Source organism: Polistes dominula, unplaced genomic scaffold (genome assembly GCF_049000335.1).
Source record: "Polistes dominula isolate Pdom_NZ unplaced genomic scaffold, Pdom_raw_medaka contig_241, whole genome shotgun sequence".
Lineage (NCBI taxonomy): Eukaryota > Metazoa > Arthropoda > Insecta > Hymenoptera > Vespidae > Polistes > Polistes dominula.
In genome coordinates this window covers 92,050-116,691 of record NW_028300875.1, presented here as the reverse complement: position 1 = coordinate 116,691, position 24,642 = coordinate 92,050, and the positions used below count along the sequence as shown (strand labels likewise).

Sequence of the window (24,642 nt, the reverse complement as noted above, 5' to 3'; positions counted from 1 at the left end):
TAAAAATTTTACAGATATCATTGTACAAAGGTATTGATAAAAATTATACTGTCGGTCAAAGCAAAGCTTTCATCTAGAATATGATACCTCCAAACAAAATATTGTAGTGAGAATTGGTAAAGGAGGTTAGAAATATATTTTTTAATAATTTTTTCTAACAACCTGAGGAAAAAGCTTAAATTTAATTTTAAACATCAGACTTCTAACCCTATGTTTCATTGTCAAACTCACAGGTATAAAATCATGATAAGGTTCTTATTCACATAAAAATTTATTTAAAGTTATGTAATTAACGTTACTTTGTTATTAAAAACTTTTATTTAATTTACGCACCCATAAAAGGTCCTGTGGTAGATATTATGTTTCTATATCCAAATTTAATGCAATACAGTGGTGTATTCTTTGTATAGAAAATTCCAAGACAAAAACCCTTTTGCATCCGTCTTATCCCATAACCTTACACAATTGTCTGCATCACATGATGCTATTATAGTTCCATACCAACTAAATGACACTGAAAAAATAACATTATCATGTCCTATATATTTAATGAGGCTTTTTCCATTTTGTATATCCCATAATATCAAGGTCTTATCTTTACTTCCTGAAACAAGCAGTTTTCTACAGTGAGAGATATCTAAGCATGTGACCGCATCCGTATGCCCATGAAAAGTCCTAACCAATTGTGCATTTGATATATCATGCATACTAATTTTGTGATCAGAAGAGCCTGTAAATAGATATTTTGAATTAGGATGAAACTTTATAGAAGTAACATCACTCAGAGATGTAACAAACAATCTTTCTGGCTTTTGTCCTGTAACAGACCATACTACCGTTTGTCTATTCGCAGGTCCGCTTGCAAAGTAGAAATCATTAGGAGCAACATCCACACACCAAATAGGGAAAACATGTGATTTATAAACACCAATTTGAGTCAACAAATCCAAGCTCCACAATCTTACCGTACAATCCTGAGAACATGAAAGCAGAAATTTATTTGAAGAAAAAAACTTAACACAATAAACAGGACCTGAATGGCCTATAAGTCGATACGTGCTTCCAACCTCTTCAAACTTTTCCTTGTCTAAATTTTTGATGTCAGTCTTTGCTAGATCAGAACTTTTCTTAAGTCTTCTAAGAGGTTCTTTTGTTAAAGAAAAAATATCTCTAAAACTGTCTTTAAATCCACATGCAAGAAGTTTAGAATCAGTGCTTATCTCCGCAGCAGTAAGCCCTTCATAAGTATTATGAATTGTATAGCAACAAATACTAGGAAGATTATTTTTATTAACAGAAACTCTTTTGCAAAGATCTTTCAATTTTTTAATTTCTGATATTATTTGCGAAGCATTTGGTTTAATCGTAGAGTCTCTGTCCTTTGCTTCTCTTTGTTTTTTTAGTTGAATGGCATATGCCTCTAAATGATCGTACTTATACTGTTCATCTGCTAAAATCGCTTCCTCACACTCTTTTGACGCCAAAAATGTAGTTAAGTCAACCTCACAATCATCAATCCCCTGCGGTTTATCCTCATTTTTTGTTCCTGTGTAAATATTAATATTTAAATACTGGTTCAAAACTTTTAAGATATATGTAAAATTATTTTCTTCCAAAAAATTAATAAGAAGATCAAAAGCGTATCTTCCAATAGGAAGATAATATTTAGATGTTCGAAAAGTGTAAGCTAAATTATTTTCATGAATGTGTTGAGGTGTGTATATGCTTTTAAAATATTTGAGTTCTTCTTTTTTTATTCTCATGGTCTGCCGAATATTTTGTAAAAAAAGCCTTTGCCTCCTCTGTTTTGTTTTGCTGAATCAAATCGAAATAAATATGAACAAATAGAGGATAGAAAAGTGGAAGCAAATCATTTTTAAAAAGGTCCAATGAATCTTCAATCCAATTCTTTAGCTTCAAATATAATGACTCCAGAGAGTCTGAAGAATATTTTGTTGATGAAGCAGCAGGCGATTGGAATTCTCTCTTTTGAGGCTCAAGAGGCTTATCATCCATGTTGGGGTAAAACAAAAAAATATTTGGGATAAACAGGAAAATGTAAAACAGCAAATACTCTAACCCAAGGGTTAATTTTATATGTAAAAATTTAATAATTTAGTATTTTGTAAATAAACATTCTATGATATGATTCCCAGATATTCATCGTTAAGTGTTCCAACGGCATATATTTTGGAAGAATCAATTTTTGTTCCAATGATTTTTAGCCTGACGACTGCCTCTTTAACCAGACCACTGTCTTGTATATCTGGAGGAATTTGATGGTTCGAAACAAAAATGGTTAAGGGTCCAACAGAGGCTAAAATTCCCATTTTATTCATTTCGACAACGGAAGCCTCTACTACCTCACCTTTGTAGGGCTTTAATACAAGAGCTTTGTACTTAATGGTAAATGTTGTTAACCCATTAAAACTAATAATACCCTCACTTACATTATTAATATCCAAAACCGAAATTACGTAACCACTATCGGTACAAGATCCTTCAATTGTCTTATAAAGATAATCCTTGATTAATGACTGTATTTGAGGACCGAGATAACTAGGACTTAAGTGTATTTTATGAACAAAGTCCTTAACAAAAAACATAACAAGGGTATAAAAAAAACATTATAAAATTTAATCTTATCTCAGAAATCAAGACCATAAAAAGACAATACAGCAGGAAATTTTGGATTCAAATGTGCTGCAGTGTTTAAAATAGATAAACTACTTATTCCTCTCTTTTGTAGAAAACAGTCCTTCCTGACATAGAAGTTCTTCTTTCTTCCCTCATTAATTTTTTTTCGATAAACTTAAAATCTTTAGGCATACATTTTTTAGTTTTTTTCTTTCTAGGGTTACAAATTTTTCTTTTGAAGGAACAATCTGAAAATCAAGAAACAGAAGTTTCACATGAGTCTTCAATAGAATCTAAATTTACAGATAAAATCTCATCAAGAACGAAATAATTATCGCCGGACTTAGGATCATCTGCCAAGTTTTTGTCTTTACTACTGGTTATCTCTTCTTTTTCAGAGAAGTTAGATGTTAAATCATATTTTAATTTATCAACTGGTTCTTCGAGCACCAAAGCATTATCATCGTCATGCTTTGTCTCATCAAAATCAGCTACTTTTGCTTTTTCACTATCTAACAAAGAATTGCCCTCACTTTCATACTTTAAGAACACACTTTTCTCAGTTAAATTTTTCCTCATTTGATCTTGCACTTCATCTTTGTTTTTAACAGGATTTATGATGCGTGATGTATTTTTAATATCATCTTCAGTCAAACTATTTATAATTGTTGAAATATCTATGGATTTACGATTTTTAGTCCTAAACTTTCTCCGCATAACTTTTTCGTTTCCATTTCCGATAACATATTCCATATGGTCATCTTTTCTTTGCTTTTCCTTCAAAGTATGGCTTTCAACGTGCTCAGACACCATATCTTCAACTAGGTAGGTATCTTCTTTTTTAAAATCTTCTTTTTCAAGATCCTCCTTACCGTAATAAATTGAATCTACACCAAGATTAATCTTGCCACCATTCTTGTTCTCACCTATTTCTTCCATAATTTTAAAGTTTTAACTGTTCAACATGGGTAAATCGTTATCTTTTTCATTTATTATTAACTTAATATTTTTCTCTGTCCCAGAATTCTTAAACTCTACCGTTTTTTTATTGAGAATAATATCATCATAAAGTATCTTTTTGTCTCCTAGTTTCATTGCTTCTTCTTTTTTATATGAAGAGTTATTAGAATCCTCAGAGGAATTTTCCACTTTTTCAGAATCTTCATCCAACTCATCGAGTACAAACTTTCTCTTCTCTGTATTTTTAAACGATGCAGATGTATAGTCAGAATCTTTAGTCTTTTTTGAAAAGTCTGCAACTGCAATGTCAGCCCCTTTAATTTTAATAATAGGATACTTTGAATTGATTGTGTCTTGCCTTTTAACTTCTTTTCCAACCGCCGAATCATTAGGTCTTTCAATTCTAAAGATTTCTTTTTTCTTATTTGATTGTTTTACCGAATTTTTACTCTTTGAATCATTTCTATTAGTCCTTTTTCTATCCGTAAATAACTTTTGACCAAAATCATGTCTTTCAGAACGATCATTTTCATTTTTTTCAGAGTAATTTTTCGCACCAGGAATTGTTTTCTGGTGACCAACGTCATAAGGATGGGAAGTATTAGAATTTTTGATAGAAATATCTTTTGATTCTGGATATCTGCACATATTATTGATCTGATTTTCAGTAGTACTTTTTTCATGCAAATAAGAATTCTTGTATGGTGAATAGTACGATTGGTTATTACTTCCACATTGATAATTTGCATCATGATAAAATGAGGTTTTATTATTTCGATTTTCTTTAATGTCCTTATTAGCAAACATGTCCTCCTGGTTATAAAACATTATTGCTGTATCAGATCTGTTATATCTGCCATTATTAAATTCTTCCACGCGATTTTGATTAAAGCTTTTCTTAAAAATTCCTTTATAAGAACTAATTTCAATGTTGGTATCATCAAGATAAAAATTCCGAAGTTTTTTATGTTTCTTTAAATGATCTTTCACTAAGTGATGATTAGAATCAACATGCTGAGCCTTTACTGTTCGATTCGAATCACTACCATTTTCAAAAATATTCTTATGTAAAACATCAAACAGTTCGTCCGTTTTTTGGATATTCGCATATATTTTTTTCTCCGTCGACAGAGAAATCACACAATCTTTACCATAAATTCTTGATATCTGTTCCTTAATTATGCTCTTCCAGTCTTTAGGAAACCCATTTAAAAATTTATTAAGCTCATCGACGTTAAAAGATGGAGGAGGTAATTTTTTCTGTATAGTTGTATTATACTTTAAGTAATACCGACTATTTTCAGAAACAACTACCCTAGGAGATTCAGCATCTAAAATAGGAGAAGATTCTATATACGTACCATCCTTTAAGTATCCTGCTACACATACCCAATACTTGTAGTTAATTTTGGGATTGTTGTTCTTGACAATTTTCATATGCCACATATCCAAACATTTCTTGTTTATAAGATTATACTTTTTATTTCCTGGTGTTTTTCTTTTAAATATAGTATAGTTAGTGAGATTTTCTAATCCCCCATTGTTCAAAATGTCTTCTTTTTGATTCATAGGATTTGGGATATTATTTTGGTGAAATAAATATTAACAAAGAATTAAAAAATCAAAAAGAAGATCAAAATTTGTTTATCTCGTCGAAATTTTTCTTTAAAATCATTATTTTTATGATTTAAAAGTTTTGATGAACTTATTTTGTTATCAACCTCAGATTTTTTGAGACGTATTTTTAATTAAAAAGTGACTACATTGCATGGAAAAAAAGTTAAGATCAAATTTGATTTAGAACATAAATATGTTTAAGGTCAAACAAAAAGATTTATACTTTCCTCTAAGTATTGGTTTAGACGTTATGGATGTTATTTTTGCATATTTAGAATTTATATAAAACATTGTTGCTTAATTCTTTGTGCTAACTGTCTTTTATTAAAAAACTTTTGCGGCTCTAGTAAAAGTAATATGTAGATTTGATGATATAGATAAGAAGTTCAAGACTAAGTCTAATGTAACTGGTTTTGCAGAAGCTCATTAAGTTTCCCTATAGAATGTTTAAGTTTTTTAAACACTATGTTCTGATGTATTCTGATTGTTCTAGAATAAACTATAAATACCTAGAGAATATTGATCAGACATATAAAAAGAGATGATCACATTGAAAATTACCAGATCCACAAAATTCTTGATTTACCAAAGCAGCAGGTCCTCCAAAACAGATTTAAAAAACATTTTCAAGACGTACTCTACCTTGGGTTGTCACTTATGTATAAAACGATTTAGCTTTAAAAATTAATTGATTTCGCATAAAATGCATCAGTCCTTATTTTTAATTGTCTAAAGATTAAGATATTTTTAAAAATCTCTTCTACTATGTAAATTTATTTCGAATTTAAATATAAATAAATTTATTTATTAATAAAAATTAAGTTAGTCATAAAAACAAATTAAGTAATAGCGTACATTTTTGTAAACTAAAGGATAAATTTTAGTAGTGTACTAAAAATCTCTTTACTCCTAGTTCAGGAAAACATATAAATTTCACAAGTTATCTTGTCAGATGTTCTCCTTAAATCAAGAAAATATTTGCAAAAAAATTGCCATTTTTTTTATTTATTCAAACAAGACGATACAACAACAAAATTCTTGACATTTTTTTGCTTAAAAATAATTGTGACAGTAAAAAAGTCTTCCTAATGGTTTTAACCCAAGAATGTGACAAAAAGACAAAGAAATTTCTAAAAAACATTTTTTAAATTATTTCTCACAAATTGAATTTTTTCAGACCCTAAGCTATCGAGGATAAAGATGTAATTAACCTTGTGAATTTCTACAAAATAAAAGGAACAAAAATATTATGAGCGTTAATCTTAGAATGAGATATTTTGTTAAATAAACCTTTAAATAGACTTTAACATCTCATCACTTTGAAAGCTCTAAAAAATATGTGGCGTTATAACCGAGTAAACATCGAGAGCTAAAAAAGCTCTCCACAATGGATATACCGGAAAAGAAACAGGGGTTATCGTTAAAAGATTGACTTTTCCCATGTGAGTTCTCTGAAGATTTCTCGTTTTTATAATTGAGAACTCAGGGTAGAATTTCTTATAATAAAATTTGTTCTAGGACATTCTAGAGGAAGAAATGATAAAAATGGACTATTTTCAAATGTGGTAATTATTACCACACACTACTTTATTAAATAAAAAATAAATGTTATTGTTCGAACATACAAAAAAATTATTTATAAATTTAAATCTCTCAGATCTTTGTCTACATCTGAAATGTAACACCCAAATATTTCATAATTGATCTTATCTGCAATCTTAAACCCGATGTAAAAAACTATTTACAAACATATTTAGGAAATATTAATAAATGTTAATTAAATATTAAAAGATTATTTCTTAGAGACATCTTCGTTCATAAGTCCACTAGTAACACATATAAGAATACTTTTTAACTATAAGAATGTTCTTGAGACATCATATATTATAAGATTATTTCTTATAAATCACATGAAATTTAATTAAATTATACCAATAACAAAAGAATGACATCATTAAGTTATGTTAAAATCCGTTTAAAGAATCTTTAAATAAATTCTTAAGAGCTTAGTAAGACAATTTTTACGATCAACTGTAAAAATAAAAATTACCAAAAAATATTTCAAGAATAAGATTTAAATTTGAATCTGCTTTCAAAAAGTGTGGTATCCACCACTCAAAAACAAGTCCAAAAAGTTTTTATTCGTAATTGGACCTTTTGCTGATTGCATCATACCCCTTGGGGTAAAATCCTTATATAGTTTTGGCGGGAAAATATGCCAATAAGAATTCAGCGATTTATATTTCCTGCCCAATAGGAGGGAAAACAGTATAAAGTTATGATATTGAAGAATATCATAAAAAGCTAAAAGACCTAGATTTGGATGAAGTTTTTTTTAATAATTTTCAAATTTTTTAAATCTTTTATTTTTAAATAAATTTTTAGATATTTTTATAAAATAATTTATGAATTATATAACACAAGGAAGATTTTTACTTCATAACACCTTTTTTGTGAAATTTACATTTCTTTTAATGCTAGAACAAAATCATTTTGATAATTTAGAATTTAATTGTAAATCGGACATCGTTAGAAATGATAACTTTAATGACAACTTTTAATGCATAATGTTTATTCTAAACTAAAATTGAAGTAAGAATGTATTTCTTAAAGAAAACTGTCTGACAATTATAGTGTATGTCATTATCTAAACTAAAAAATTTTATATCAGATTATTTCGCTGTAATATTGTTAGAAATTTAAAATATGTATATGTTTTACTTTAAGCAACGTATGTGTGGAATTTCTTGCAGGAAGTCGGCCAGAACATAGAAATGCTTCTATGATGCTCGTCCATGTATGCCCAAAAACTACCTTTTTTTTAAAACATTTATTTGCCATTCTTTGGTCTTGGGTCCAAAGATTAAAATTTATTTATATAAAATTTTTTAGTAAAAATTTTATCATAATGTGGAATAGTTATACCACAGTATGTTACCTGGCTTTAATGTCCTGCTGGTAATCAAACAAAATTTTGTAGATTTATAAAAAGTATTTATGAACTGTTTAAATTGTCAAGTTATTTATTTCTTAATAACAAGAATTCCGTTCAAATATTTCTTTAACAGTCCAAAGGATGAAGAATACGCTTAATTATTCTCGTAAAAGTACCTGAAAGAGATTTCAGTTTATATGCAATCTTTTCTTCCATTATTTCCAAGAGCTTTGTCTTATGTTGAATAAAAAGATCTTTATGATTTTCAAATAAATAACAAAAGAATATATGTAACTCTTTAACGTATGGATTAATTTCTTGTGTAGTTTTGTAAACTTGAGGTATATCAAATAGATCGGCAATCTCCTCTTCACCATCTGGAGTTTCCATTGTAAACGAACTATAGTTTTTTCTTAGATCAAATTTGTAAAAAATAGGCTTTTTATGAGCACTAAATCCTGCACAATACTTCTTGCAAAGATTAAAAAACTCATCTGAAATATTAAACAAAAATATATAAGACCTAAAAAAATTGTTGTACCCTATCCTTGTAAAGAATTTTTCAAAAAATAACTCGGAACCATAACTCTCAATAAACTTACTTACTATATACTGTAAATATCTATCGTCAGTAACAACTTTACCGTCTTTATCTTTCAATTTTTCACGTGGCTCGAAACAGTTCTCATTTATTTCATTGAAAAAACGCTTAACAAAGTATTCTAGCGCCGGAATATCAGAAAGAGTAGTTAAACCATATGGTTGATAACTTTTTAAATAAGCACAATAATATTTATCATCTTTTTCGTAAAAATATGGAAACATCTGTCCTAAATAACCTTTTTCTCTCACTCAGGACTTGTCCTCTTCGTTAACCACTACAATGGTTATTTCACCACATACAGATTTATTATGGATATAATTACTTCATCTAGGTAACTTTTAGTGAATCTTGTAGCTGATTCAACAGTCTGAAAATTAAGAATAACATTATGACGTGTGATATATTCCCTAATGTATTCAGCAACTAAACTTTGGATGGTCTTTTCATGAAGAAACTTAGGGCTCTCAGGGTATACAAATATTAAGCTATTTTCCAGGATTACCTCTTCATCCTTATAAATGCTAATACTTTCATCCGCAATTTCTACTCTAACATACACATGTTCTTTGTGAATTTTATCAATGTCTGTAAGAATATTATCATGTAGCATTTTCTCTACACAATCAAAAAGTATAGGGGAAGAAACAAAATCTCGAAGTTCAGAGATAGGATCAAAATCGCTTGTGAAATAGTTTTGTTTTTGTTGTAATAAAATTTCAAATAAGATATTCAAATACATGGATAAAAATTTAAAAGTTGTTTTTATCAAATTTATAATATATCCTGAAAGGTATAAATGTAATATTTCTAAATTAAGTTTAATTAATGGTTAAGAGATTTCTATTTAAGCATCCTTCACTTCAAATAAATTTGTAAAGCATATTCATATCAAATTTAATTAAATCAAATTTCATTGATTACTTTTAACTATTTTTTAAAATATTATTAAATTTTCTTTTCTTTTTTTAAGCAATAAACAGAAGTAATTCTAAACAAATTATATAAATAAACATAATGATGTTCTTAACTTCTAAAAAGTAAGTAAAATAATCATCTTTCTACCATAAAAAACTTACCTCTATAAGAATTTTGGTTTAGTAAAAGACTGAAATTTTAACTTTGTTAGACAAATAATATAGTTGGTAACTCTAAGAAATCCTTTGAAGGACTAAAAATTATTAATAAAGGTTAAAACTAAACAGATTTCTAAGATCTTGATGTTTTGATTATCGGCTCTAAAAAGGATTATACCGTGATTTTAATTAATAAAGTAATCACTGTTTTAGAAATACAATAAAGTTTTTACGGAGAAAAATTTATAATAGTTTAATTTTTTTACGAAAACTGAATAAAAAGATTAAAATTTAAGGAAAAATTACAGAATTAAAAAATAAGGATACAAATTCAGCATGCCTAAAAAGCGCGGATTATAAAAAATTTTAACGTTTTATAAAATTTGAAATGGAATTCTTGATTTTGATTTTTATTGAAATCAATAAATTTTTTTTTGTAATTAAGTTAAAGTTAAAAAAATCATCAATTTCATCATAGAAAATGGTAAAAAACTTATATAAATTTTTCTTTCTCCTTTTCAACTTAATATCATATTTATATTTTACCATTTTGATATCTCTTTTAACCTAAAGTAGAGATACGCTCTTTCTCAGATCCACGGCTCTTTTTTACCAAAACAAAATTTGAGAAGTCTTTTTATCAAAGAATTATTTAAAATTCAAGGAAAAGTTTAAATTTCACAAGCTTTAACTCAATAATCACGAAAATTTGTTATTATTTTTTTTGCTTGTACTAACATGTTTCCAACCTCATCATAAACTTATTTTTGTATATCAGCATTAATATTCTATTTAACCATCGAAATAAAAAATTTAAACTAAAAATTATTTTCTTAAATCAATTAATATTTTTTTAAAACTATTTTCTATTCTTACAAAAGTATATGCTGTATTTTTACTGAAAATACTACTGGATAAGTAATTTAGTCCTAATTATACTATTTTGAACAATTTATTCTAGTTTACGAAAGAACTGCTGTCTAGCTTTAAGCTAATTGATATAGTCTTATACATATTAAAATTTCAAAATTTAAAAAACTTTGATTGCAAATGAATCATGTGGAAAACATTAAATTAGATCAAAGAAAATTAAAATTTAGTTTCTAGTATTTAGACAAGATAATGCTTACAGTTGCTATTAGCGGATACAAGTAGAAAAATAAGGTTTAAAATATTTTTAAATCAGTCACTCGCAAAACAAAAAATAATAAATGCATAAAATAATAAAGTAAATTAACTTTAATAAGTCTATAAAAAATGTTGTAAGAAAGGCTTAACAGAAAACAACAAACAGCCCAGTGGAAAAATCAAATATACAACAAGCAGAATTCCACAGAAAGACTAACAGAAACCAAATCATAACCATAGAGAATTAAGCATACAGCTCCAGCATATCTTCACTTAAAAACTTCACTTACTTTATGAATACATTTTTCTAAATTTTTTAAAACAGCTATATTATCCTTTAATTATTGTCAATTTTTCATTGTATCATGCTTAATTATAACTTGCAAACTATGAGAATAAAATAATATCAAAGCGGGTGTGGTCAATTATAGGTCGCGAGAGAAAATTACTGGTCGCGCGGGAAAATTCAATGATGTGTTATGACGTGTTAAAGAAAAAATTAAAAAAAGAACTTCTTTTAGAACATTTAAATAATTTATAAAAATTTACTGTTTTTTCCTTACTAATGAATTCACCTAAGAATTGCAGCAAGTTGGAACAAATTTATATTTTGCTTAAATCCAATTCTTTTATAGACCAGGCTGTTCTGAATAACTGGTTGAGAAGTGAAGGAGTTTTAAATTATTCATTTGATTGTGAAATATGTAAAGTAAGAATGAATGTAAATAAAGCAAAAAAAATTTTGATAAGGAAGTTTTTAAATTCAAAAAATGTTCTTCCACTAAATCAATAAGATGGGGAACGTATTTTTTTGACATGCGCTTTTCATTGTATGAGCTTTTGCAGTTGGTGGTCTTATTTGTTGAAGACGAGCATGCTAAAGATGTTTAAAGTACGGGGTTTTATTCGAAACCAAAGGTTGTTTCTTTTTTTGGGGTGTTGAGAAAAGCTTGTACAAGGTACTGTAATAAGCGTTTCGATAAAATTGGTGCCAATGGAGTAGTTGAAATTGATAAAACTGTCATAAGTAAACGAAAGTACAATAGAAGCAAGATCGTAAATTCACAATGGTTATTTGAGTGCATAGAACGAGCCATGGACAACTTTTGTCTTAGGCTGATTAGTAACAGGAGCAAATCGGTACTAAAAGACGTGATTAGAGATTGTATAATTAAAGATTCTATAGTTCATAGTGACTGTTGGAGTTCTTAAATGCCTCTGTTTGCATCCAGCACTGATTATAAACACTATTCTGTAAATCACAGCCGGAATTTTGTTGATCCAGCAACAAGAGCTAACACCCAATCAATTGAATCCCTTTGGTCTAGATTAAAGCTTACTCTAAGAAATAAAGGATTAAGCGATTATAGGCATCTTAATCACTATCTAGGAAAATTCACATTCCGAGTAAAAACAAAAGATTGCTTTTCAGTTTATATTTTTTCACTTGCTAAAAGATTTAAACTAATTAATTTACCTGTATTTTTATAAATTATTTAAATGTTCTAAAAGAAGTTCTTTTTTTAATTTTTTCTTTTACACGTCATAACACATCATTGAATTTTCCCGCGCGACCAGTAATTTTCCCTCGCGACCTATAATTGACCAAACCAATCAAAGCTTCTCATTCTGCAATAAAAATATATATTTTTTTAATTCGAAAAAATTTGCGACTGCTAAATTACAGAAAACAAATAAATGATTCAGTAAATTATTCATCAGGATTTTAGAGAGGTTATAGTAAATATTTCTTACAAAAGTTCTTTTTCCTTTGTTTTAATTTAATCTAAACTTCTTTAATAAAAATTTAACTGATCTCGATGTAATTCATTATTAAAAAATCAATCAAAGCATAAAAGTTTTTTTTATTATCTTTTAATTTTACATGGACATCTTAGTATGTCATACTTTTTCTACAAAAAAAAATATAGAATAAACAAAAATTTTCCACCAAAAACTTTAATACGATCTTGATGATTAGTAAATTAAATTAATCTCCTCTTCGGATAATATTTCTTTTAATTTCTTATTGAGCTCATATCGATAAAAATTATTTAAGCTTTCTTGTTTTTCTAAACTAAATAGATTAATAATAAAGTTAGCTTTCCTTTTAAACTTAATAAACAATGATTTGACTTCTTTTAAGATTTTTGAGTCCATTATTTCAAGAAATTTTGTTTCAAAGCTTAAGATATATTTGTTGTGTTCTTCATGAAGATAGCTAAAAAACAATTGTAGTTCTTTTTCAAATTTATCTACGCTTATTTCGGATTTTCCAATTTGTTCAACTGAAAAAGATCGAAGTATATAATAACTTCTCCCAGTTTTTTCGCATAAAAAGGATTTTGACTCATCTGCTGTTTCTGTAAGTTTTCTATAAAAAAATGGTTTTTTACTAGAATAGAATTTTTCACAATAACTTTTGCAAAATTGCACAAATTCAGGCGAATTTTCATACAAAAAAACATAACACATAAAAAAATTATTGTATCCTATCTTTGTAAAAAAATTTCAAAAAACGACCCTAAGTTTAAAAGATCATTTGCCTTTTTAACCACGTAAAGTATATATTCTTCCCCCTTAATAAACATATTGGTGCTGCTAGATAAACTTTTAAGTGTTTCAATATGCCCTTTTTCTATTTCATGAGGAATACTCTTTACAAAGTAGTATAAAGATGGTAAATCATAAAAAGAATTAAGTATCCGATAGTTATAGCTTTTTATAAAAGCACAATAGCATTTATTATCCTTTTTGTAGAAATATTGAAATACTTGTAAATAATTATTATTCCTTTTCAATCGAAACATATCCTCTTCCTCAATCTCTTTAACTGCAACTTCTTTAGATCTTAGTTCTGTAATAAATACAGAAATCCCATCTAAGCAATCTTTAGTAAGAATAGTACTTGTTTTAAGAGCGTGAAAATTAAGAATTACGTTACGATCTTCTGCATATTCTGTTATGCATTTGAGAGTCGCATTCTTTATATTTTTTTCAGTAATAAACCTAAATTCATCAGGACATGAAAATATTGAGTTATTGTCCAAAACTAGCGTATTATTTACGTAGATACCAATATTTCTATCATCAACTTCTACTTTAATATAAACATGTGATCTTTATGGATTTCTTCAATGGTTGGAAGAATTCTTTCTTTAAGCGTATCCAATATATGATTACAAAGTAAAGGCGAGTCAAGGAAACTTTTCATTTCAGAAATAGGATCATAGTTATCAGGAAATGATCTTTGCTTCTCTAATAACAGAATGTCCATCAATAAATTAAAGTTCATGGGGTCTTTTTAAAAAGTTATACTTATATTTTCTTTGATTAATTAATCCTAAAATGAATAAAGTTAAGTTTAAAGAAATAAAAAAAATTATGATTGATTAAATTTTATTTGAAAATGACATAGACATTATAAATTAGATTTAAGTTATATTATTGGTTATATTTGTTAATTTCAAGGAGATAGTTAGGTAAAATCAAGTGCTTATTTTTAAAATTTAAAAAAAAGACATAAATGTTTCTTATGAGTTCTAAGCTTTAACATCCTAATTTTTCAATTGATTCCGTGATTTTAGAGCTTTAAAGGAATGTTTTCGTTGAGTTAAACGAAATTATTTATCAGAGTACTGAAATTAGACTAAATTTAAGAATTTTTAAAGGCCCTCCAAAATAAAAAGGAAATAGGGGTTTAAACATATAAGATGGCTTCTATGTTTAAATTAAAACAGCCTTTTCTTGAAAGGAAAAATTAAAATATAAACAAAAATAGTTGTATAACACAAGAAATCGATTCTTTTTTCTTCATTTAACAGATCAGGAAAAATAAAAAAACAAATACATGAGTTTTTAAGTTATGGACCGGGGATGGAGATTTTTGAAAAAAAACCTGTTCAAATATGCTACAAAACCATTTTTGAGAGTTTGTGTCTTTAGTAGGTGTATTTGATCACACATTCAACATTATGATAATATTTTTTAGGTTAAAACTATAGCCTATTAACAGGCGTCTGCGTAGGAACATAAATATATGATGAATTAAAAATGGTGACTGCGTATGTAAAAGCACACAAAACAAGCTGTCAATGAAGCTAGAAGCAAATTTTTAAAAAATTACCTCTTAATTAAATATAAAACAAGACAGTCATTTCTATGAAAGTTAAATATTTCTTGTAACTAAGTAAAAGATAGATCTCATCTAAGTCGTTAAGAAGTAATCATAGCTGTATAAAAGAGGTTTCAAGAAAGAGAAGTTAATACAGCAACAATTTTTTGATAAGCACTTAATCATTAGACTTTTGGAGAGGATTGAATATCATCTTAAACCACCTAGACCGGAAAGTGTTGAAAATACTTACCTGGTGGATTATTTCAATGTGACCATCCCGCCTCAATAATAACAATATTGGGAGATAGATAGATTATGTGACTATTTTGTACGATCCGAAAGGATCATACGGTAATTAGCAGTATTCAAAATTCGCGCGCGTCCACCTCCATCAAGATTCTAGATCGATACTCATCGTGAGCATCGATCAACCACCAGTAACTACCGAAGCGCCCCTCTAGCTACCCCCACCTCTCGCCACCCCACTTCTCCATCCCCTAGTGCCTACGCCCTGCTGGGCCAGTACAAAGGGACATTCTTTCAGTCCATTATCGGAAGCCTGTGAATATACATCGAAATCAAAGGAGTTAAGTAAAATTAGTTAAGGAACGTAAGCGAAGCGAGCTAAAGGTGAGATCTTTCCATTATATACATTTTATATTGACGGTATTTTCCCGCGTGGTAATACCACGTGGTGGACTCTCATTTTTATAATTAAACCACATCCAGGGTTTTTATGCCGCATGGCTTTTTCCCTGACGAGCCAATAAAAAAAGGCATTGTTTCTTTGTTTGGCTCAATCACGTGTTTTATTTTACACCTTAACCTAATCCCTTATTCTTCACTTCATAGCATACAATCAATGATCAGAGGAATTTTCATTGAAGAGTCCTTTGGTCGTAACATATTTATTAATCATTGGATTAAGCTACTCATTTATATGGACATGAGCTCGTGTTACAGTGATTAATAAACAACAATAAATAGATTAAAGCCACTATCATAAAAAAATTTTTTTTCTCAGCTTTTTTTATTTATACATCCTTAAATAACAAGTAAGCATTAAGCTTTCAAGGTATTTCTCATCCCCTTAGAAAACCTAATAAACAAGAGTTATATTATTTAAAAAAACAAAAGCGTTAATCCAATGAGTCTTGTTTATAACTTTGAAATATCCTTAAATCTATTTTAGAAATTTTTATTTGTCATAACTAAAATATTTTACCACCCTTAATGTCTTTAGATAAAATAAAGGAATTGAAGGACAAAAGAAAATGGGATCAGATGTGTGTTGAAATTGCTAGTCAAGTAAACAAGGAAACATAAACATTTTATTGAGTTTATATCTAGAAAATTTAGCACAATACCATATAACATCTGTCACTAGAACTTCTTTACAGCTCTTTAAATTTCTTGATTTTAGAAAGGGGATTGAGCTAATTGATAACTCTATTGCATCTATAAAAGACTGCAATATGTATTCCGATCCTTTTGAAATACAGGTTGTTAACTTGGAGCTTCAAAAATGCGTGTATCTTGTAGATTTAAACAGTTTAGATGATGTTGAGAGAAAATTATATGAGGTAAGGAATATGCAATTACCTCAGAATGTCTTCTGTCTCTATAATTTTCTTGGATATAAATATTATTTAAGAATAGGAAACATTGAGTATTGTGTTGATTACTTGCTTAAGTATGTTAAAATGTCAAACGATGAGACATATATTAAGGATTTGGCTGCTTATTCTCTTATGAGCAAGAATTTTTTTAATTTTATTGAAGTTTTTTCTTTAGATATTTTTAGTAAAATTGATGAAACTCTCAAAACAATTTACGTTGCAGTACAGGAAGGTAATATTAGACTAATAAAAGAAAATGAAAAACATTTTCAGACAATGTTCGGTGAAAGGAAGGATGTGGTAAAAGAAAAAGCATATCTGATTGGACTGATTAATCTTTGTTTTAAAGAAACAGAAAGAAAAGTTACCTTTGAAAAGATTAATGAAGAACTCTTCATCGATGAAGATAAAATTCATGGATTTGTTCTTAAGGCTTTCGGTTTGGGTCTCCTTAAAGGATGGATTGATGAATGTAATAACATTTTATATTTCAACACTATTTTACCAAGATGTTTGCCAAATGAGGAGTTAGAAAAGATGCGAAACAAGTTTGTAGTTTGGAAAAACAAAATGAATGGTTCAATTGAAATGATAAAAAATTAAAGAATTATGTATCGTACTCGTGTTCTAATTTTTTTAGGTATTTTGTAAAGACTACTAATCAATGTAATACAAAGGTAAATTACTTAAAGTTTTATACTTCTCAGAATTATTACAAAATCTTTTATTTTAGAGAAATTTCATTCCTTTATTAATTTGCTTTTTTATCAAATCATTGACATATAGTCGTCTTTAAACATAATTTTGATTTTTGTTTAAATTATTTTTTTGCCCCTTACAATGGCTAAAAAAATTAGCAAATATCTTAGTATTGAAGCTTCAGAAGATGAGTCTGATATTGAATCAGAAGATTTAGACAATGTTGTAGACAGAATACCTGTTTCTAATTTTGTTGACATTGCGGTAAAGCTAGAAGAAAAGTATGCAACTATAGAAAAAGAGTTAAATGAGAAGGACAATTTTGATACGGACGAGACTGTTGAAGAAAGTCTTATGCAATCACAACTTATTCCAAAAATTATTCTCCACGTTTGTTTCTTGTACGTGTCAAAAGAGGAGCAGAAAAAGAAATTGCACTTAGAATTATCCATAATAAGCCTAATGTATGCAGTATCGTAGCTAAAGATGGTGTTATGGCCGAAATTCCTCAACTAAGAGTCCTCTGGCAATTGGTTTATACTATGAAGTGGAGAATAAAGGGTTAGGTTAAGGTGTAAAATAAAACACGTGATTGAGCCAACCAAAGAAACAATGCCTTTTTTATTGGCTCGTCAGGGAAAAGCCTTGCGGCATAAAAACCCTGGATGAATACTTGATTATACAATAAGAAGGTACCACGTGGCGTTACCACGAGGGAAAATACCGTCGATGTGAAATATATATATATTGGAAAGATCTCACCTCTCGCAATCCGCAAATATAGCGATCACAACCTTAAGGGTTGTGATGTGGAATGGGCTCACTTTCACGAATTTTGAAGATTAGGAGATTCTCTTCGTTGTCCTTTGTGAATTCTTAAAGCCTCTATAATCCCTCAAGATGTGTAGTCGTAGGCGTCCGGTGAAAAATAGAAAGAATGCCCCTTTGTACTGGCCCAGCAGGACGTACGTATTAGGGCTCGAGAAGTGGGGATGCGAGAGGCGGGGGTAGCGAGAGAAGCGCTTCGATAGTTATTGGTGGTAGATCGATGTTCACAGTAAGTATCGATCTAGAATCCTAATCGATGGAAGCGGATGCGCGCGAGTTTCGAATACCGCTAATCACCGTACGATCCTTTCGGATCGTACAGATGGTTTAAAAGGATATATCTATATTCAAGCTTTTCAAAAACAGAGTGTACTAGATTCCTTTGGTAAGACTAGAGGGATTAATAAAAATAAAATCTCTATCTTTCCACAAGAGGAGATGATTGCAGCTTTGACGTACAAAAACAATTATAGAAATGTAGAGTTTGGTAGAATAAGAAAGGGTAAATATAAAGGAGATCTTGCACAGGTGATTGATACCGAAGGTGATATGATTAAAATAAGAATAATTCCTAGAATTAATAGTGTCAAAAAATTGTTTAATCCACTTGAATACAAAGATGAGGCTATCAAGCAAGACAAAGACACGTTTATCTATAGAAGAGACATTTATGTAAATGGTTACTTGGAAAAGGAGGTTCTAAGAAGTACTGTGGATCTTGAGGTGGAGCCTAATTTTGAGGAGCTTGAGTCATTCAATGTTAGGAAAAAATTTGAATCTGATGAAAAGGTAAAGGTTACTAGAGGTGAACTTATTGGGACCCAAGGAGTCGTTCAAAGTAGTCTTGGGAATATTATTACGATTTATGACAAGGATAATGATCGTAAATATGAAGTACAAGCAGATTTTTGTGATAGATATTTTAACATAGGGGAAGAAGTATGTATCAATAACGAGAATGGAGTAATTACAAATATAAAGAATAATTTGTATTACATTGCGATAAAAAACTTTTCTGAAGAAATCAAAGCCACAACTGATCAGATCAAAAAACCAATTCCTGTGTTTAGAGAATTTAAAAAAAAAGGAGGCACCTGTTCTGACCAAAAGATTCTTCAATGAAAATTCCTCTGATCATTACTTATATGCTATGAAGTGGAGAATAAAGGATTAGATTAAGGTGTAAAATAAAACACGTGGTTGAGCCAAACAAAGAAACAATGCCTTTTTTTATTGGCTCGTCAGGGAAAAGCCTTGCGGCATAAAAACCCTGGATGTTGTTTAATTATAAAAATGAGAGTCCACCACGTAGTATTACCACGCGGGAAAATACCGTCGATATAAAATGTATATAATGGAAAGATCTCACCTCTCGCTCGCTTCGCTTACGTTCCTTAACTAACTTAACTTAACTCCTTTGATTTCGATATGTATTCACAGGCTTTCTATAATGGACTGGAAGAATGTCCTTTTGTACTGGCCCCGCAGGGCGTACGGACTGGGTGTAAGAAGTGGGGAGGCGAGAGGTGGGGGTGACTAGAGGGGCGCTTCGGTAGTTACTAGTAGTTGATCGATGCTCACCATGAGTATCGATCGAGACCTTTAATCGATGAAGGTGGATGCGCGCGAATTTTGAATACTGCTAATTACCGTATGATCCTTTTGGATCGTACATACTCCCCCCCGTTGAGAGTGTAACGATCAATGATATTCTTAATACATGTGTTGTGTTGTGCGCTTATTATCATCGATTTACAATACTTTCGACCTAGGTCATTGAATCAGTTAAGTACATCGCTAGTTGTATAAGTTATCGAACATGTTCATTTGATTGTGTACGATATAACGCTAGACGTATTCGCTGAATCGCTCAGCGTATTTTTGCTGACTTAGTCAGCATTCTCGAATTATCGCTGGCCAGGCGACTTTCTTGTACGTACAAGGGAACCGTTGGGTCTTAAAGACAATGATTTAACAATGAACAAATAGTTGTTACATTGTGCTTGACAATTCCGTGGACCGTCTTCACGGTGACCACCCGTACTACATCGTCTTTTCCTGGATGTATGTTCACGATCCGGCCTAACGGCCATCTCATGCAAGGTTGATTCTTGTCGATGAGAACGACGACGGTATCCTTTTCGATTTTCTGCTTGGGTTGTATCCACCTTTGTCGTTTCTGCAGTTCTCGTAGATACTCAATATGCCAGCGTCGCCAGAAATCTTGTCGCACTTTCGTGATATGTTTCCAGGAGGACAGTCGATTGGCTGGAGTTTGAACATAATCTTCCTCCGGTAATGTCGTAATAGGTCTTCCAACTAAAAAATGTGCGGGTGTTAGTGCTGTCACGTCATTCGGATCTGACGAGATGGGGCATAATGGGCGTGAATTTAAATAGCTTCGATTTCGATCGCGAAGGTAGTTAGTTCTTCATACGTGAAGAGAAGTTCACCGACGACCCGTTTAAAGTGATGTTTGAAAGATTTGACCGCTGCTTCCCATAAACCGCCAAAGTGAGGTGAGAGGGGTGGATTGAAATGCCACGATATCCTATGATCTATCGCGAAATAACGGACCTTAGTTTTAAATTCGTTCGATTCCATCAGGGCGTATAGCTCCCTTAACTGGTTATTAGCCCCGACAAAGTTGGTTCCGTTATCAGAATAAACGTGAGTTGGAACAGTTCTTCGACCCACAAATCGCCTGAACGCGGCCAAGAAAGCATCTGTAGTCAGATCGCTGACTAATTCAATGTGTACCGCCTTTATAGTCATACAAATGAAGATACACCCGTATATTTTAACGCGACCCTTATTACGGTATTTCTTTTCCTTCGCGTAGATCGGCCCGAAAAAATCTACTCCGACATGGGAGAATGCAGTGGTTTCCTGCACTCGAGAGCCTGGTAAATCCCCCATTTCATATCGGATGCCGGATGCACGGAATCGAATGCAACGCACGCAATGACGTACGATTCTTCGTACTTGATTCTTACCGTCGAGAAGCCAAAACCGTTGTCGAAGAGCATAGAGGGTAGTCTGTATGCCAGCGTGAAAATTTTGTTCGTGGAATTTTCGGATAAGGAGATCGGTGACGTGATGATGTGAGGGCAATAATATCGGACATCTCTCATAGAAACTTAAATTCGCGTTTCGAAGTCGGCCCCCCACTCGAATTAAGCCTTCTTCGTCGAGGATCGGATCTAACGCGGCTAGTCTTGTGCTCTTGACTCCCCCCGCTGTTTCTACTCTTTCCCTTTCGGCGTGAAATTGTTCGCCTTGTACGATCTTTAAAACGCGTCGTTCCGTTTCTGTTATTTCCGCCGTCGACAATTCTCCCTTATACGAGTTAGTTTTAAGCCATCGTCGGCATCGAGCTACAATTTTCAATAATCGCGCGTAATCGGAGAATCGCTGAAATACATTTCCGGATTCGATTCGCGTCGTTAAAACCGACAATCCCTTTACGTCCGGTAATTCGAGAATTTCCCCTTCCGTCGGGTTTGGCCACTCAGTCTCTGTTCGCGCGAGCCGAGGTGGTCCATGGAACCATGCCTCATTCCTCAAAAAATCGCGCGGAAGTTGTCCCCTAGATAAAGCGTCCGCTGGGTTGTCCTCGGATCGCACATGTCGCCATGTGATATTTTCACAGATATCATGTATTTCGCGCACGCGATTCGCCGTGTATAATTTTAACGTATTGGAGTCTCTTTTCAGCCAACCCAGTACAATCATCGAATCGGACCAAAAGGTTATCTTGTCAGGTTTCAATCCGCCGGCAGTTCGGACTTCTCTATATAATCGCGCGAGTGCTAATGCTCCGCATAGCTCTAAACGTGGTATAGTGGTATCCTTAAGGGGAGCGACACGACCTTTCGCGCAAAGTAGACGTACATATGTGTTACCGAATTTATCTCGCGATCTTACATATAAGCAGTCGCCGTAACCAGATTGACTCGCGTCACAAAAACCATGCACCTGCACGTCAATCGGGTCGTCGAGTGTGATGCGTCTTTCTATCGTTAAACTGTCAATTAATGTCAATTGTTCTGCGAACTTTATCCACGAGGTGTGTAACGTATTGGGTACCGATTCATCCCAGTCGATGTGTGTTTTCCAGCAATCTTGGATGAAGATTTTGGCTGTTAGAATGACGGGTCCTAGAAGTCCAAATGGATCAAAGATCTTTGCGACTTCGGATAAAATTCGTCGCTTGGTAATTCTTTCGCGAATATCTACTGGCGCAACGGAGTAAATTAATCAATCATGATGTGCGTTCCATGAAATACCGAGTGTCTTTAAAATAGGATTTTCCTCAGAGCAGAGCTCGACATCGATTTTTTTTTTTTTTATGTCTAAATTTTCGAGTACCGGTCGGAAGTTAGACGCCCACTGTCATATATTAAGACCGCCTCGTTTTAACATTTTAATAGTCTGATCGCGTATCCTTCCGAGGGTTTCGATATTATTAGTTCCCGTAATGAGGTCGTCTACGTATAGATCGCGGTTAAGTATTTCGGCTCCGAGTGGATAATTAGCCCCTTTATCCTTCGCGAGTTGTTTGATGGTTCGTATGGCAAGAAACGGTGCTGACGCTATTCCGAATGTTACCGTATTAAGTTCGAACGTGCGAATCTGTTCGTTATGTCACCAAAATATCCGTTGATATTGACGATCGTCTGGATGAATCCATATTTGCCGATACATTTTCTCAATATCCGCTGTTAATACGTACCGATATGTCCGGAATCGTAATAAATGTTCTACTAATGTGTCTTGTATTGTAGGTCCGACTAATAAGGTGTCGTTGAGAGAAAGTTTCTTATCATTTTTCGCGGAGGCGTCGAATACGACCCGTACCTTTGTTGTCGTGCTAGCTGATTTGATAACCGCGTGGTGGGGAAGATAGCTACTTCCTATAGGTTCGTTTTTGACGATCGACATATATCCTAAATCGATGTATTTATGTGTAATCTGTTCATATTCCTTCCGGAGTTCGATATTCGCGTGTAATTTCTTCCGGAGATTACGGAACTGTAAAGAATAATATTTCAGGAAATTATAGTGTTGGGATTAAACATATTTATTTGTTTATTAGTGTTTATATATTTATTTCCTAAACACATGCTTCAGAATAAGATTAGATCCATAACAAAACATGATATCTAAGATCAGCCATCCTACATATAGCTTTTCTAATAACTATGATATACCTGATGAACTATTGGTAATACGATTAGGTGAAAAGTTTATACATTATGATAATTATAAACTTAATAGTAAACGTTTAATAGCATGTTGGAGTTCAAAGAATCTAAATGAAGCAAAATTATCGAATACTTTTGCGGTTGATGGAACTTTTTATGCTTGCCCAAGGTCATTTTATCAGCTTTTTGTAATATATTATGTAAAGAATAGTAGATTTGTCCCATTTTGTTATTTTTTATTACCTGATAAAAAGCAGAGTACTTATGAAATTGCATTTAGCATCCTTAAGTCTATGGGAGGACTAGTATTTATGGATAATGTAATTTTAGATTTTGAGTTGACCATAGAAAATGCTCTTATGAGTCATTTTCCGAAGAGTATAGGTAGATTTTGTGTATTTCATTATTCACAAGCAATTTATAGAAAAATCAAGAGCCTTCAACTTGAAAGTATGTATCGTAATGATAAAAACTTTAAATTTTTAATTAAAGTATTATTACGCTTTATATTTACTAAGGAGGAAAATAGGAAACAAGCATTTAAAGATTTAGCCAACTTAGTTTTGAATTCATATAGAAATGAAAGAGTAAAGAAATTACTTAATTATTATTATATAAATTGGTATTTAGAAATTTTTTTAGAAATGATGATCTCTACACAAGAATATTATTTGATATTCCGTTCACAAATAATGGTGCGGAAGGGTTTAATTCCTCGTTGAACAGAGAAATTAGTAATCCTCATCCTAGTATAGTGAAACTTTTAAAGTGTTTACGTGATAGAGATCACATCAACGAAATGTCTTTGTATAAGACAAATACCTTATGTAAATCGCAGTTGAATCTACAAGACAAAAAGAAAAAGATACTTACTTTATTACAAGAGATGAAGAATGGTGAACATGTTAATATTTTAAAAAGAATTTGTGGACTATATAATTTTAAAGATTCCATTCTAAATTAAATTTTATGTTTTGAAAATCACTTTTAGGGGGTATTTTTTTTTTAATTTTTTTTTATAGTCAGGCGGAACAGTCCGTCAACCGGCCATGTTCACACTTTTTTATGAAAAAGACTCTCGAAAGCATTTCCCTCAATTATAGAAGAGGTCAGAGTGAAGGAGGAACAGCTCAATTAGATATAGAGGATAAATATGAAGGCTTATGCTGTAATGTAGATGTAAGGCATTCTAGAGCTTACTTTGTCACTAACAAGTAA

At 31.1% G+C, this 24,642-nt stretch overlaps 4 protein-coding genes across 4 annotated transcripts; 2 read left to right on the top strand and 2 right to left on the bottom strand.

The window, feature by feature from the left end:
* Window positions 1–325: 325 nt before the first annotated feature.
* On the bottom strand, window positions 326–2,016 carry LOC107073319 (uncharacterized). Its single transcript, XM_015333913.1, is given in 3 exon segments — window positions 326–436; window positions 438–1,754; window positions 1,756–2,016. Coding segments are annotated over 3 exon segments (1,689 nt in total).
* A 14,530-nt stretch (window positions 2,017–16,546) lies between these two features.
* LOC107073322 (uncharacterized) lies at window positions 16,547–17,486 on the top strand. Its single transcript, XM_089171222.1, has 5 exons — window positions 16,547–16,654; window positions 16,866–16,922; window positions 16,964–17,238; window positions 17,331–17,367; window positions 17,424–17,486. The coding sequence occupies exons 1-5, from the start codon at window positions 16,547–16,549 to the stop codon at window positions 17,484–17,486; spliced, it is 540 nt and encodes a 179-aa protein (XP_089027348.1).
* A 44-nt stretch (window positions 17,487–17,530) lies between these two features.
* On the top strand, window positions 17,531–19,339 carry LOC149033694 (uncharacterized). The gene is given in 3 exon segments (XM_089171211.1): window positions 17,531–17,768; window positions 17,771–17,878; window positions 18,540–19,339. Coding segments are annotated over 3 exon segments (1,146 nt in total).
* An 835-nt stretch (window positions 19,340–20,174) lies between these two features.
* LOC149033693 (uncharacterized) lies at window positions 20,175–23,161 on the bottom strand. Its single transcript, XM_089171206.1, has 3 exons — window positions 23,131–23,161; window positions 20,671–22,455; window positions 20,175–20,578 (listed from the first exon to the last, which is right to left on the bottom strand). Exons 1-3 carry the CDS (start codon window positions 23,159–23,161, stop codon window positions 20,175–20,177), a joined length of 2,220 nt encoding a protein of 739 aa, XP_089027332.1.
* Window positions 23,162–24,642: the final 1,481 nt, after the last annotated feature.